This window comes from Pteronotus mesoamericanus, unplaced genomic scaffold, assembly GCF_021234165.1.
Source record: "Pteronotus mesoamericanus isolate MK-2021 breed Mesoamerican mustached bat unplaced genomic scaffold, CSHL_Meso_final contig_246, whole genome shotgun sequence".
NCBI lineage: Eukaryota > Metazoa > Chordata > Mammalia > Chiroptera > Mormoopidae > Pteronotus > Pteronotus mesoamericanus.
Window position 1 is genome coordinate 11138654 of NW_026555104.1, and position 16623 is coordinate 11155276.

At 34.9% G+C, this 16623-nt stretch overlaps 1 protein-coding gene and 1 pseudogene across 6 annotated transcripts in view; both read left to right on the forward strand.

The window, feature by feature from the left end:
- TAOK1 (TAO kinase 1) overlaps positions 1 to 16623 on the forward strand; it is a 139001-nt gene that overhangs the window by 71224 nt on the left and 51154 nt on the right. For all 6 annotated transcript variants that reach the window (XM_054573243.1, XM_054573244.1, XM_054573241.1 and 3 more), the window contains 6 exons: positions 629 to 700; positions 4779 to 4880; positions 6422 to 6467; positions 7032 to 7128; positions 9038 to 9151; positions 15429 to 15520. In XM_054573243.1, the coding sequence (XP_054429218.1) occupies positions 629 to 700; positions 4779 to 4880; positions 6422 to 6467; positions 7032 to 7128; positions 9038 to 9151; positions 15429 to 15520 (523 nt within the window). The remainder of the gene's footprint in view (positions 1 to 628; positions 701 to 4778; positions 4881 to 6421; positions 6468 to 7031; positions 7129 to 9037; positions 9152 to 15428; positions 15521 to 16623) is intronic.
- Positions 12920 to 13968, forward strand: LOC129070319 (transmembrane protein 116-like; annotated as a pseudogene).

A 16623-nucleotide genomic window follows, 5' to 3' on the forward strand; every position in this document is an offset into this window, starting at 1 on the left:
TTTCAGATTTAATCCCCTGTGGGGCCACATGAAGGAGTGAACCAGTGAATGCATGACTAGCTGGAACAGAAGGTTGATGTTTTTCTCTCTAAATTCAATATTAAAATTTTTTTTTAATTTAATGGCATAGCTTTCTTTTTTCCCCTCTGATGTCTTGGAAAGTTTCCCCAGTAAAACTATTTTTGACTCAAAACTACTTTAAATCTAACTCATTGGTATTCTTTTCAGTTTGCTGCTGTTGTTTGTTTTGCTCACATTTTCTTCTCTAGATCAGTTGTAGTAATTTATTCTTTCCTAGAAAATTGTTCATTTCATAGAGATTTTAAAATTTATTAGCATGGACTTGTATATACTAGTCTTGCTTTGTCTTTTTGTTTATAGTACTATTTACATTTCTATATTTTTCCTCTTACTAGATCGCTTAAAAGATAAACCTGTTTTTTTCCTTTACAAAGTACCATCTAATTTGGATAATTTGATGAATTTAATTATAGTTACAATTTTTCAAAGTTCTTTAAAAAAACGTGTTTATGTCCTTTTTGACATGGTAGCTTATAAATCCTTTTATTCTCAGAGAAATCATTACCCAGATTTAATCTGTTAATTTTTACAATGTTTGTTTTGTTAGGCACGAGATGTGCGTACCAATGAAGTCGTGGCTATCAAGAAAATGTCTTACAGTGGAAAGCAGTCTACTGAGGTAGGTTGTGAAATATATACATTCTTACTGGTATGTTGGAGAAAGACATAGTGTTTTTAATTGTGGGTAGGTAGAAATTTTTTCTGAGAACTATACATAAAGAATAGTGTACAAGTATTAAGTGTGTATCTCAGTGAATTTTCTTCACATACGGAATGTACCTATTTAACTGGTACCTACAGCCATAAATAGCATTACTGGCATCCCAAAGCCTCCCAGCTTGTGCTCCCAGCTTTTATTTTTTAAAGTGTGTTTTAGTATATTACTCTATCTTCATCACAGAGGGATTATCAATTTCTAAAATAATAAACTAAAATAAGATATATTTGACAGTAAATATACTATATATAATTTTTTAATGGTTTAGAGAGTAAGTGTTGTTGTAAACAAACTTTAAACAACAGGCACTATATATCTAGTGTGAAAAACAGGCAATGTGTAATAATCTGAAAAACCAAAATATAAAATTATTGATACTACATTGAGTATACTTTAGTTTGCTAATATTCTGGTCAGTTCTTTTGACATTATATTTCGTTGGATAAATTTATTTTATAAAATATAGTCTACTTTCTAAATCTATATAGGCTGTGTCCTTAATTTTTAAAAAATTTTTCAGTTGTGGCAAAATACACAAATACACCATCTAAACCATTTTTAACTGTATGGTTCAGTGGCATTAAGGACATTCATATTGCTGTACAACCATCACCACTATTCATCTCCAGAAATTTATTTATCTCATCTTGCAAAATTGAAGCTCTGTACCAGCAGTCCTCCAGTTTTTTGGCACCAAGGACCAGTTTCATGGAAGACAATTTTTCCACAGACCGTAGCAGGAGGCAGTGGTGGGGCAGATGGCTTTATAGCCAGCCAGCAGATGTAGCTTAATTGTCACTTGTCTCAACTCACTGATAGGGTTTTGATATGAGTCTGCAAGCAATTGATTTTTTATGGTCTCTGTGCAGTCATACCTCTCTGTTAATGATAATCTGTATTTGTAGCCACTCTCTAGTGCTAACATCATCGCCTAAGCTCCACCTCAGATCATCAGGCATTAGATTCTCCTAAGGAATGTGCAGCCTAAATCCCTTGCATATGTAGTTCACAGTAGGATTTGTGCTTCTGTGAGAATCTAATGGTGGTCTGACAGGAGGTGGAGCTCAGGCTGTAATGCAGGTGATGGGGAACCAAAAGGGAGCCGCTGTAAATACGGATGAAGCTTTGTGGGTCTGCCTGCTGCTCACCTCCTGCTGTGCAGCCAGTTCCTAACAGACCAGGGACCATGGTCCCAGGGGTTGGACTCATGTTCTATTCCCAGTAAATAATAACTCCTTACTCCTCTCTCCCTACAGCCCCTGGAAATCACCATTCTACTATCTCATTTTATGAATTTGACTACTCTTGGTTAACTCATATAAGTGAAATTGTGCAATATTTGTACTTTTGTGATGGGCTTATTTCACTGAACATAGTGCCTTCAAAGCTCATCCATGTGTCAGGATTTCTTTTTAAGGCTAAATAAAATTTCTGTGTATTTTCGTGTGTGTTGGGGGGGGGGTGTGTGTGTGTGTGTAACACACCACATTTTGTTTATCCATTCACTCATCTGTCAGTGAACACTTGAATTCCTTCATCCCTTATTTATTCTAATTGATGCTGCTATGAACATGGGTATACAAATATTTCTTTGAGTCCCTGCTTTCAATGCTTTGGTGCATGTACCCAGAGGTAGAATTTCTGGATCCATCTTTAATTTTTAAAGGTTTTTGTTTTCTACCTTTTTCAAATCTCTTTTATGGTAAATCTTGTTTCTGTGATCATACTATGGGTACAATGACACCTTTATGATTGTATCAGTGTTCCACCATTTTGATAACTAAAAAACTCCTAAAAATTCCTAAAACTAAAAAAAAACCTCCATTTTTTACAAGTTTGCTAGTAATTTTATTCACAATTCTATAGCACAACTTTAGAAGTAGCTTTCACAGGAAGAATTGTGCTATGTTGAAGTCTGATTAGTCATACCTAGAACAAAAGTCTCATGTAGGGGATTATCTTTTTACATATAGTAATACTTTCCTTCATGAATTTTTTTTTTTTTTTTTTTTGCTTTAAAATATACAGGGTTTTGTTTGTTTTGAGAGTTGGCCTCCCAGAGCATTTAAATTGAAATTAAAGGCCATGAAACATTTCCTGAATTTAACATCTTATATCTTACACATTTTATATAAAATACTGTGTACCTATTTTACTGTATTTTGTTGAAGGTTTGTTAAAAAACATAGGAGATATATGATACTAAATTCTAGTACAAAATATTTCTTAAAGATTTCTATTATGCTAGTTTCTATGACTAGAAATATGGCCCAAGTCGGTGGTAATGTTTTAAGAAATTAAAACAAGAACAAAAAAAAAGATTCCTGCTTCCCATCCCATGCCCACTAAGCTCACAGGCCAGAGAGACCTGGTTCAACCAGGGTCCTTTATTTATTTATTTATTTATTTTAATTTTTTTATTTTTTTACTTTACTTTTTATTTATTGATTTTGGGGGTAGGAGAAGGGGGAGAGAGAGAGAAACATAGGTTCGTTGTTCCACTTATTAATGCATTCATTGGTTGCCTTCTGTATGTGCCCTGATCAGAGATCAAACCTGCAACCTTGGCTTATTGGGATGGCCTGTCTAGCCAATAAACAGAGCAACCTAGCCAAGGCCCTGGTTTGGTCCCTTCCAGTTCCCTGGTTGCTTCTTTTTTTCCCCCCCTTTTTTTATTATTATTTTTTATTTTATTTTTTTAAATATGTAAATCATGTTTATTCTACAGTTGTCTCAATTTTTACCCCTTCCCCGCTCCGCCTATCCCATCCCCGCTCTGCCTATCCCATCCCCACCCCCCTCTCCCACAGTCAATTCCCACTCTGTTGTCCATGTCCATGGGTCATTGATACATGTTCTTCGTCTAGTTCCTTCCCTTTCTTTCCACCATTGTCCTCTTTCCCCATCCCCTCTGGTCACTTTCAGTCTGCTCCATGTTTCCGTGCCTGTGGTTTATTTTGTTTGTTAGTTTATTTTGTTGAATAGAATCCACTTATAGGTGAGATGATACGGTATTTGTCTTTCATCAACTGACTTATTTGACTTAGCTTAATATTCTCCAGTTCGATCCATGATGTCACAGAAAGGAGGAGTTCCATCTCTCCCTTTCTTTCTTAAATGCAGATTGATTTTATTTATTTTTTTAAATATCAAAGTTAATTATAAAATATTTTTAAAATGTAAAACCATTATAAAGTCTCAGCAATTAAACCAACATGACACCAAAAGAGAAATAATCAAGTAGATCAATGAAACATAATGAACATTCTAGAGACAAACACATATGTCTGTCTAACAATATAATATATGATTAAGTTAGTATCTGGCCTAAGTATATTATTTATTGCCAATTGGTTATCTGTAATGTTCAATAGATATCAATGAAGAAAGTTCTTAGTAAAATATGTAGGAAAGCATTTTCATACTGCTTGTTTTTTCCTGTGAACTTTCCTATGTAATAACTAATTGTTACTACCATTTTAGAAAGTGCGTTTACAAATTTATGTCTCAGAGTAATTGCTTCATTTCAGTTTAAAAAACAAACAATACCTTAACATTTGGTAGAAGATACAAGCCAAAAACACAATAGGTGAACTTTATGGTATATAAATTATGTCAGTAGAGCTGCAAATAGGAAATGGGAAATTGAATTTTGAAGAAAAATCTCTAAATATGGTATATAGTTTTTTGCCAACATGTGTGTTATATGGTTGTAAAATTTTAATAAGACTTACTGATGATAAATTCTATCAAACTAAAATTTGCCTACCTTTAATGAAATAATTTTATGAATTATGTATTTATTTATAAATTATATAGTCCTTTTAAATTTATTATTTTAACATTTAAATATTACAAATAAAGCAAAGCTGTATGTTCTCATTAGCCATTAATCTAGTAATTTCTTTATTCTTACATAAATTTCTAAGGAGAAGCAGCTGTTCATAATTCTTACGTTTACTTCTTTTTCTCCCCACAGAAATGGCAGGATATTATTAAGGAAGTCAAATTTCTACAAAGAATAAAACATCCCAACAGTATAGAATATAAAGGCTGCTATTTACGTGAGCACACAGCATGGGTAGGTATCTGTTCTTCCCTTGCTATAATTTTAGTTGGTTTGAACATAGAATGAATTAAATTAAGAATGTCTCAAAATGGTTATGTGAAGCTTGCAAAAAACACCTTGAAATGTTATTTCAGCCCTGGCTGGTGTGGCTCAGTGGATCGAGTGCCAGCCTGTGAACCAAAAGGTCACTGGTTCAATTCCCACTCAGGGCACATGCCTGGGTTTTGGGTCAGGTTCCCCAGCTGGGGGCTTGTGAGAGGTGACCAATCCATATATTACTCACACATGGATGTTTCTCTCCCTCTCTTTTTCCCTCCCTTCCCCTCTTTCTAAAATGTAAATAAATACTATCTTGAAAAAAAGAAAGAAAGAAATGTTATTTCATACTGAGAAAGGAAGAACAGCTTTTCCTAGAACTAATACTCCTAGGGATGAAGAACTTTTACAAGTTAGCTGACCTTTATGTGCATGGTAAAATGTTCTCTGACATTTTTAGTAGTTTATCAAACTACTAAATAGTTTCCCAAACATTGTGAAAACAATTCTATTACCTGAGGGTGAAAGTTACATCATCTTTTTGACATAAATGTATTATAATCTATTTTATCACAAAGTTCTTGGTGAAGTCTTGGTGAATCCTGGTGAAATTTGAATAGATTGTGATTCCTTAGCTGAGTAATACTAAATGTAGAGAATTGAGACCCTTTATTACAAGAAGTGGAGGTTAATTTTACCCTATTGTTACCACTGAGGTGAGATGGTAGTAATCCTTCAATGGTATAGGGATAATAACTGTGTTTCTTAAGAGAAAGGCTAAATTTTCTTTAAATAGGAATGACCTCTTATTTTGAATAGTTAATAAGCCATAGCTAATATCATTTTAGTGTACTGAAGTTAGATTTAGATTTGTAATGTTTGTTGCATTTTTATCCAATTTGAATTTTGTGGTTGTGGTGGTGATACTCCTAAACTTGAGTTTGTGGTTAAAGTAAAATCAGTGCCATTGCGTTGGTTACTTCTCTGTCTCTCAAGTTTTTCTATCTGTAAAACAGGGAAATAATAGGGCTTACTTCATAAGGTGGTTGTGAAGATTAAATTAGTTAATATATATAAAATAGCTGGCGTATAGTAGGTACAATGTGTTTGCTGTAAATGAAACTTCATACTGTAACCTAAGTTTTGTGCGTATAGTCCCAAAGGACAGTTTTCTGCTTCCAAACAATCAGTATTCTATTCTAGGTTAATAGTAACAGAATATGTATATTCTTTCATAATTATAGTAGTTATATTTTTGTACTTATAATTATAGTAATTATAATTTGTACAAGCAATTATATATTGGTATTATAAAAGAAGATATCATTGGCTTAACTTTATATTTGCATTAAACAAATGGCTAACTATGTAAATGTTTGTTTTTTAAGTTAAAAAATGACTAGAGTTTGTTTTACTTCAAACTATATTCTTGATCTTTGTGGAGAACTTATATTATCTCAAATAGAATCTTTTCAATAATATATTTTAATGCTTTTATAATATTTCTTCCCATATAGCTTGTAATGGAATATTGTTTAGGATCTGCTTCAGATTTACTGGAAGGTAGGTTTCCTGTCATTGTTAAGGGGGAAGAAAGCATTAGCAAAATGGGAATTCAGTAAGAGAGTTCTTGAATAATATAAAAACTTTCCAAAAGAGTGAAAACCTTAAAATTTTCTACAGCAGATTCTCAGCATGGTGTGCACAATCCTCATTTAATGTTATATAGTAGCATAAGACAGGTGCATTTTCTCTCATTGTGCCTTAACGATCATTTTTCTGTATTCTTTGTCATTAAGCTTGCTCTGTTCCTTTTGTTCAGAATGAAAATATGTGAGAATAAAGGGGAAACTTCTCTTTTGTTAATTTTGTTTTTATTGTCACCAAATAATTGTTAAATGTTATTAGCTTTGAGAAATATTGGCTGTAACCTCTACTTTAACAGCAAGGCACAATTGATACTAGTTATAACATCTAGTAACCTTGTTTTATATCTTGGGAGGCAAATCCCTTGTTGCATAATGTTAGTGTTTAAAAATTGCCCCATATATATCAGATGTGTATATTTATTACTTTAAACAAAATGTTCTACATAGTAATTATTTTCAAATAAATTCTTATTTTAAGTTCACAAAAAGCCATTGCAAGAATTGGAAATAGCAGCAATTACACATGGTGCTCTCCAGGGATTAGCCTACTTACATTCTCATACTATGATTCATAGGTAAGTAAGTTGAAAATTATCATATATTAACAGGCAAATGGTTTCTTGTATTTATCAACCCTGGAACTTATTAACCCTGAAATGTTTATTAGTTATAGCCAAACAAAAGCATTTTGGAATCTTATGAATACATCTTCTTTAGATTGTCCATACCTTAAAAAGAATATACTAGTACATTGGTCTCTTTGTTTAGGATAATTTTTATCTTTGTCTACACATGCTGCTAGGCTTTTTGAAGTATATGTACTTTATACATTTGGGGTAGAAATTTAATTACAGAATTATTTAATTTGCAAAATGGAGACGACATCAGGGATTTTGTAGTTATTTTGTTTTGCAGATGAAGAAACTGGTGCCTCAATTTGAGTCTAATTTCCCCAAGCTTATAAAGCCAGATAGATTAAACTGGACTAATCCTAGATCTTTTACCTTCCTGGTAACTGAAAATGCCAGATTTGTTCCATTGATTACATAACACAGACATATCAAGGCCACTTCAGCCTCTTTATCGTTTTGAATATTAGCCCTTGATAATCCATGATAATGGATAGTGACTTTAAGATTAAACCATTTTATAGTGCATTTTTAGCATTGGTATTAGTTTTGCCTGTTTTAGAAGGAAGTTAACATTTTTTTGATGATATATGTGAACCAGGCAATACATATGAAACTAGATAGTAGAGTCATCTTGAGTTCATTGGTTATCATTTTTTTAGGTGAGGATAGTAAGGTCCAAGAGAAATCCACATGGTAGTAAGTATATGTAAGAGATGGAATTAGAACCTAAGATCTTCTCAACATCAAATTACCCTTCCATTTAAAAAAAAACAAAAATAAATGGAGGGATAATAGGTTCAGTATTATATCCGTTATAATAGTACAGTAAGAATTGAGAAGTATTTAGAAATAAAGTTTTTCTATTTTGAAAGTCTTAAGTGTATATCATGGGCATGCAGTCTTATTATATAAATATCCATCATTTTCTTGGTTTATGTGGATAATATGTTTGCTGATTTAGAAAAGTAAGTTTGAAAGTAAATTTGGGATCACTGATATTACATTATTCTTATATATTTTCATTTCATATTATGTTAGGTGAATTATGCTAAGCTTTGGGTATGATATGAATAATTCTTTTTTAGAAATTGGGGGCATATTTGCAATAACATGGATGGGTCTAGAGGGCATTATGCTAAGTGAAATAAGTCAGGCAGAGAAAGATAAATATTGTACGGTTTCACTTATGTGTGGAGTCTAAAACAAAACAGAAATAGCAACCAAAGAGATACTTACCAGAAGGGAGGGGTGGGAGGATGGGTGAAAATAGGAAGAGGAATATAATCAATAATATGATAAGTTTGCACAATGACAGATGATTACTAGAATTAGTTGGGTGATCACACTATAAGGTATAAAAATGTCAAATCACTATATTCCACACCTGAAATTAATAAACCAGTATAAGATTGTATAGTACACTTAAATTTCAAATTTTTAAGAATTAAATATTGAAAATTTGGGCATAAAGTTTTTTATTTGTGTACATTAAGTGGGATAGTCAGAAATCTTACATGTATGAAGAAGTGGTCAACTACTTAAATTCTATTTTTAAAGCCATTAATTGTACCAGTAAACAGGAACTCAAATATAGACTATATGCTGCAGTTGCGGAATAGTCTGTCCTTTGTTTTTACTGCTATTTTGTCTTCTCTTTGAGAAAAGTATTCCTATATAGTTATATGAATTCTGTATTTTTGGTTTTCTAATTTGGATTTTAATTCTTATTGTCCCAAACTTAATTACTTTGATTTCTTCCTGCCTACTTTACAAATTTTTATTTTATCTTTATCATTTTCAACACAATTTAATAAAAGAAAAAGAAATAATTTTCTGTGTTCCTTAAACCCAGAGATATCAAAGCAGGAAATATTCTTCTGACAGAACCAGGCCAGGTGAAACTTGCTGACTTTGGATCTGCTTCCATGGCATCTCCTGCCAATTCTTTTGTGGGAACGCCATATTGGTAAGTATAATCCTATCTAGTATTGACCCTCATAATTGAAATAGGTAATGTATGGTTGTACTTTTTTCAGATGTCTTTTTCCTGAAAACACAATGCTATTTTGGACATTTTTAACTTTAAGTATTGTAGTTAGTTTCAAATATAAATTTGGGGTGCTGCACTTACATCTCCTATTTTTTTATTCCTTCTCCCTGCTCCTTCACATTTTCTTTTTTATTATTATCTGCATCATATATTGGGCATGGAGTGGGGGAAAAAAAACCAATAAAAATTGAAGTAGGGAGTAGATAGAAATGCTAAGCAGAAATTGTGTTTTCTGAGAGTTCTGGCCGAGATGGAGGCATAGGTAGATGCACGTCCCTTCCTCACACAACCAAAGAAAGATAACAACCAATTTAAAAACAAAAAACAACCAGAACTGCCAGAAAATAAAAATAAATAGAAGTTCAACAAACAAGGAGTTAAGAAGAAACATTCGTCAAGACTTGTAGGAGGGGTGGAGAGGGCCCACAGCAAGGCTGAGGCTGGTAGACCAAGGTGGGCAAGGTGGCAGCTGGTAGACTAGGACATCCCACATTTGCATGCAGATAAACTGGGAGGAACAACATGCAACCCAGGATTCCCAGCTCGGGGAAATAAAGCCTCTACACCTCTGGCTGTAAAAATCTGTAGGGATTGCAGCAGCAAGAGAAACTCCCGTCCTCACAGGAGAGTTTTTTGGAGAGACCCACGGGATCCTAGAATGTGCACAACAAGCCCACCTACCTGGAAATCAGCACCAGAAGAGCCCAATTTGCTTGTAGGTAGCGAGGGAAGTGACTGAAAGCCGGTGAGAGCTGAGCAAGCAGCTTTGTTCCCTCTCTGACCCCTGCCCCACATGCAATGCCACAATGCAGTGAAGTAGGTTGCCCTGCCCTGCTTAATGCCCAAGGCACCACCTCTTACAACATAACTGGTGTGCTGAGACAAAGAAATAAGGCCCAAATGAAACAACAGATCAAGGCCCAGAAAAAGAACTAAGTGACAAGGAAATAGCCAACCTATCAGATGGAGAGTTCAAAACACTGGTAATCAAGATCCTCACAGAAATTATTGAGTATGGTTGCAAAATAAGGGAAGAAATGAAAGCTATACAAAGTGAAATAAAGGAAAATATACAGGGAACCATCAGTGAAGGGAAGGAAACAAGGACTCAAATCAGTGATTTGGAACAAAAGAAACAAACAAACATCCAACCGGAACAGAATGAAGAAACAAGAATTCAAAAAAATGAGAGACTGGGAAGCCCTGGGACAACTTTAAACATTCCAACATCAAACATAGGGGTACCAGAAGGAGAAGAGGAAGAGGAAGAAATTGAGAACTTACTTGAAAAAATAATGAAGGAGAACTTCTCCAATCTGGTGAAGGAAATAGGCGTACAAGTCCAGGATGCTCAAAGAGTCCCAAAAAAGTTGGATCCAAGAGGAAAGACACCAAGACACATCATAATTAAGTTACCTGAGATTAAAGATAAGGAGAGACTCTTAAAAGCAGCAAGAGAAAAGGAGAGTGTTTCCTACAAAGGAGTTCCCATAAGACTGTCAGCTGATTTCTCAAAGGAAACCTTGCAGGCAAGAAAGGGCTGGGAAGAAGTATTTGAAGTCATGAAAGGCAAGGACCTACATCCAAGATTACTCTACCCAGCAAAGTTATCATTTAGAATGGAAGGGCAGATAAAGTGCTTCCCAGATAGGTAAATTAAAGGAATTCATCATCACCAAGCCCATATATGAAATGTTAAAGAGATTTATCTAAGTAAAAGAAGAAGATGAAAAACTATGAACAATAAAATAACAAACTCACAACTATCAACAGTTGAACCTAAAAAACAAAAATTAAGCCAACAACTGGAACAGGAACAGAATCACAGAAATGGAGATCACTTGGAGGGTTGTCAGTGGGAGGGAGGGGAAGAAAGGGGAAAAAACGTATGGGGAATAAGCAGCATAAATAATAGGTACAAAGTAGACAGGAAGAAGTTAAAAATAGTACAGGAAATGGAGAAGCCAAAGAACTTTTATGTACAACCCATGGACATCAACTACAGGGGTGGTACAGGGTAGAGGGTAATAAAGAGGAGAAAACAAAATGGGACAACTGTAATAGCATAATCGGTCAAATATACTTAAGAAAGAAATTTGTGTTTTCTTTAGGTTTATTCTATGTATCAATGATCTTCATACTAAGAGCACCTAAAGACTGATAGTTAACTGGGAGTTTTGAGGACTTTATATATTATTGTAGAGAGCTTCAAATACACATAAAAGTCAACAAGAGTATAATAAAGGCCTCACATACCAATCACTCATCCCAACACCATTATCCCATGGCCATTCCCACCCTATGTACTCATTCCTCTCCCCTTCTTCTCCACCCCTCAGTTATTTTGAAACAAATTCTAGACATAATATAATTTTAACCATAAATAATTCAGTATTAAAGTTAGCAAGTTTGAAGGGAATCAACTTTCTAGATCTTCAGCTTCTATCCATATGTGTCTTCTTTCTCTTTGTATGCTGAGAGTGTTGTCTTAGGTCCGCTCTATCTTTTTTTCCCCCATGGACCTTTGAAATTTCCTTCTCCTGCTTTATAGAAGAAAGGCTTTTTACCCATTGAGATTATTACAGTGATGCATTGCTTTGGGATACAGAAGCCTAAAGTCAACACCAGAGGGACAATTTCAGAGTATATAGCGTCTTTTGGAAATACTGAAGAGTCAGGACACAAACACTTGGTAAGGCTTTGTGCCTTTCCCATTATCTCCCTTCCCGTTACTATTATCCCTTACTGTGTCTTTATCCCCAATTATCTTCCCTCCCTTCTTTTTTTCTGATGTAGAATTCATAACTGAGATAGCTGTCATGGGGGCATGTTAACATGTTACTGGTATTGAAATGAAGTCAGACAGACTTTTTCTGACAGATTATTCTGATTTGACTGACTGATAATCACCATGAAGACAGGCTTTGCCAATTAAGTTACATGGCAGTGTTTTTGATAAATTGAATGAACTAATTCCACAACTCCAAGTTTTAAATATCTTTAGAGCACATATACAATATACTATGTGTGTGTGTGCGCTGTGCATTATATCATTATATCTTTTGCAACTATTAAATTTATAAAATTGAGATATAAACTCAAAAATGCACAAGGGAGATACATAGTTTTTATAAATTCATTGGAGGTAAGTGAATAAAAGAAATTGAAGACCCTGTTCTAGAAGAGAAAAATTTTTATGAGGCCCCTAATTAGAATAGTCTCCCTCCCGTCTATACAGAAAGGTTTCTGTGAGCAAATATTTCTTAATGATTCTCCTCTTTAGAAACTAATGATGAATATTAGATATTTAAAAGGGCCCTGGAATATTCTACAATAAAAAATTTAACTTAGTAATTTTCCAAAATTACTTCAACGTCTTAAATAACACATTGCAAACACCTTATTATTAACAATTGAAAGTATATTTTAGTTACATATTTGTTAATTTGTATATAGTATATTTGGAACATGATAACTAGGCACATATTTATATATGTTTGCATATGTGCATGTACACACTGGAGTCCCTGGTGATAATCTTACTGAAGAAGTCACCAGGTGTTTTTAAGTGGCTATCTGTGCTTAACTCCAAAGGTAAATGAAGAATAAGATTAAAGTACCATCAAAAATGTTAGACTCTAGGGGAGTGGTCTGGCTGAGCAAGATTGCTGCTGCCACATGGGGAATGAGTTAGCACTGGGATCCTACCGGCTACTCTCTCAGTTCTCTCCCGAAAGCCTCCCTCCCCACTCTCTCCTCGGGTGTCTCTAGCCCACTCTGCCTCCACCCTTGCCAGAGACCAGGATAAGGCCACTTTTTTATCTGAGCTTCTCTGACCCCCTTCTTGGGATATGCTGGCTCATTGAAGCACTTCTCTTGGAACTTCAGCAGCCAGTAAGGACATTGTCTGCTATAACCTGCAAACAGTTGAACATATATTCTACATTTTTTCATTTCTCTACACCATCAATTACATCTGGTACCTATACAAAGAGCTAAGGATGAAACACACCCAGAGCGGACAGAGCACATTTTCCCTGATAATAAATAATACTTGTCAAGTTGGACATATAGCCATCATTTTGTCAAGCCTGATACCTCTACCATTGATGATACTTATATTCTATTTGGGCAATGTCAGTGAATGTTTTCTCAACTTTAGCCAGAGCCACAGGTGGATCCTGATGCACTCACCGCCATCAGCCATAGCTGAATTCCTGCCTTCTGCCAACACATCAGTCTGTAGCACACTTTATTTTTATGGACTCACCATTTTCCTGGCCAGCTTTCTACTCAGCCTCTTCATCATCGTCGTCTTACTCATCCAAACACAGACACTGTATAAGAAGTTTGTGAAATCGACTGGTTTTCTGGGAAGTGAGCAGTAGGCAGTGATTCACATCGCAGAACGAGTGCATTTCTACCCAGTGGCCTTCTGGGGCCCAGCTGTCATTATGGTGATCATAAAGCTGATCAAGCCACAGGACACCAAGCTCCACATGGCCCTCTATGTTCTCCAGGCTCTAACAGCCTCATCCCAGGGTCTGCTCAACTGTGGCATATATGGATGGACACAGTACAAGTTCAACTAAAGCAAGAGGCTTGGCATGATGCAGACACCCAGACACCATTATTATGCTCACAGAAGAGATCGTATAGCAGGGGCCTAAATCCACTGGAGTCTGCCTTTGCTTTTGCTACCAACACCTCCACCATTCTTTGAAACTATAATTCCAGAATACAGGCACTGGAGTTATTCTACACTAAGGGATTAGGAAGAGTGTGGGGAAACATCCTAAGTCTTTTCTAGCCCTGCTTTGAACTATGGAAGTGAAAGGGAATTTAGTGCCATGGTTAGCAGCCATTCTAGGCAAATTGGGCAGGATCTTGTCATTTTCAGATTCACTAGTGATTCTTAAAGTCTTTGTTCAGGGAGATGAAGTCATTTTCCATCAAAGAGACTCATATTACCTCAATAAATATTATATTTATCTAGGTCTTTTCTAGAAAAAATTAGTTCCAGTTTATTATTTAAACATGCCACTTTTAGGCTCTCCTTGGTTGCAGTAAAGTAGAGTGGCATGCAACAATTTTCTCAGATCTCATTGTTCTACTGTCTCTGAGGCTGGACAAAGAAAATTCTGGATTTCTGTTCTTTGAATTGGTTTGGAAACTCAGTATAAACAAGGACAACAACTGTCAAAAAAGTGACAGTGGAATTCTCAGATATACTACATTCTAGTCTCTCATGTTCAGTGCTGTTCTAGGCCTTGACAATAGGGACCATCCTACTCTAGAAAAAGTCTTTTGAAGGGGATAACAAGATTTAAGAGAAATCATGACTAATGGAAACTCTAGCAATCAAAAACTCTAAACTGTCACTTATAAGCAGAAGTCCTATGTTGGTTTAATAGTGCCTGGACATTGAACTAGGTTGAAACATATGAACTTCCCATTTTTCTAGGTGAAAAAAGTCTAATATCAATATTACATTATTCAACCTAACAGTGCTAAGTATGTTTGTAGGATAAATGAATAAACAAATGAATGAATGACTAACGAGTAAAAAATAAAGTTAGACTCTAGTTGAAGGTATGAATTGATGTTTCATTTTGTGACCAAGACATATAAGGTTGATTATTGTCTGATTGTTGTGGTTGTGAGGTTCTCTAGCCACTTTAATCACAAAACGCTATTTTTATTTGCAAGAAAGACTGACAGACTATGGTTATTTAGTGCTGGTTATTGTGGCAAATATTTCTGAAATAAATGGAGTAAGCTTGTAGCTTGAAGGAAAATAACTGCTGATATTCAATGCCAGTGATGGAGTTTGATATTTTTAGCAAAAATTAGACGTTTGTATAGGGATCCTGAGACCACTACTGGCCTAACAGTTATACAGTATTAGAACCTTAAAACTTGAACAGGTGCAGAATATAATCCTGCTCTGTGGCATCCTTTTAGGATGTTGTGATATGATCATGACACATAGTGAGAATGAGTCTCACACTATATGTGCAGTGGTAAATATTTACCTCACAATATAATACATTCATTTCCCATTTTAAAAACTTATATGTCCAGAAATATTGTCTGCAGTTCACACAGGTATTCTTCATGTAGATAGTTACTATATTTTAATGAATAGTATACATTATTTTTACTTTAATTTAAATGACATTTTATGTTTTAGGATGGCCCCAGAAGTAATTTTGGCCATGGATGAAGGACAGTATGATGGCAAAGTAGATGTATGGTCTCTTGGAATAACATGTATTGAACTAGGTAAGCATTCTTCTTTATTACTATGTAGTAAAATTTAATTAATATAGTACCTCAATTTCTGTACCAAATTATAGGTTTTTATTTTTTGTGTTAGTTCCTAAGGGAAATAATACCTTTGTTAAAGTTTTTACTTTGGTGACCTGTTAATTTTCATACATATTAGGTTAGGTATATTATATTTGCTCTGTTAAATTAGGTCTAAAATAATTTTCCTCTATAGTATTATATTTGAAATACCTATGTCTAGCACTAATGACTATTTGTTAAACATCTAAAATATATATATAATTACTAGACTTAACCATCTATGGAAGGTCTCTAAAGCATGCATGAATTACTTACCTCTTCTTAGGACGCTTATGACCTCGAAGTGGGTATGAGAATTAGGTGCCAGGCTGCATACTATATTGCATGTAGTGTTTTGATTTTATACACACATTTTGTTTTGTTGCCCATAAATGGAACTATGCTTAAGACAGTAGGCCGTCATAACTTTACTAACATTCCACCCTGGTTGGTGTGGCTCAATGGATTGAGTGCTGGACTGCGAAACAAAGGATCACTGGTTTGATTCCCAGTTAGGGCACATGCCTGGGTTGCAGGTGAGGTCCCCAGTAGGGGGCGCATCAGAGGCAACCACACATTGATGTTTCTTTCCCTCTCTTCTTCCCTTCCCCTCTGTCTAAAAATAAATCTTTTTTTTTTTAAGTAACTTGACTAGCATTCCTATTTTAAGGAACCAAAGTGGATAATTGAACTGTCACTGTAATTAAAGATGATGAACATCTTCTTGCTTTTGATTCCGTATACTTCCCCACCCACCTACCCCCATCAACCCAGCATCCTTTCCTTTTTTTTCTTATAAGAATAGTCCATTAAACTTTATTTAAAAGTGGAAAATATTTGGGAGTATTTACTTGGACCATTTTAGTAGTGACCAAGGATTGAAAAGAACATATTAAAAGTAAAATCTGCCCTGGCTGGTGTGGCTCAGTGAATTGAGTGCCAGCCTGCAAACCAAAGGGTCACCAGTTCCATTCCTAGTCTAGAGTACATGCCCTGGTTGCAGGCCAGGTCCCCAGTAGGGGGAGCATGAGAAACAA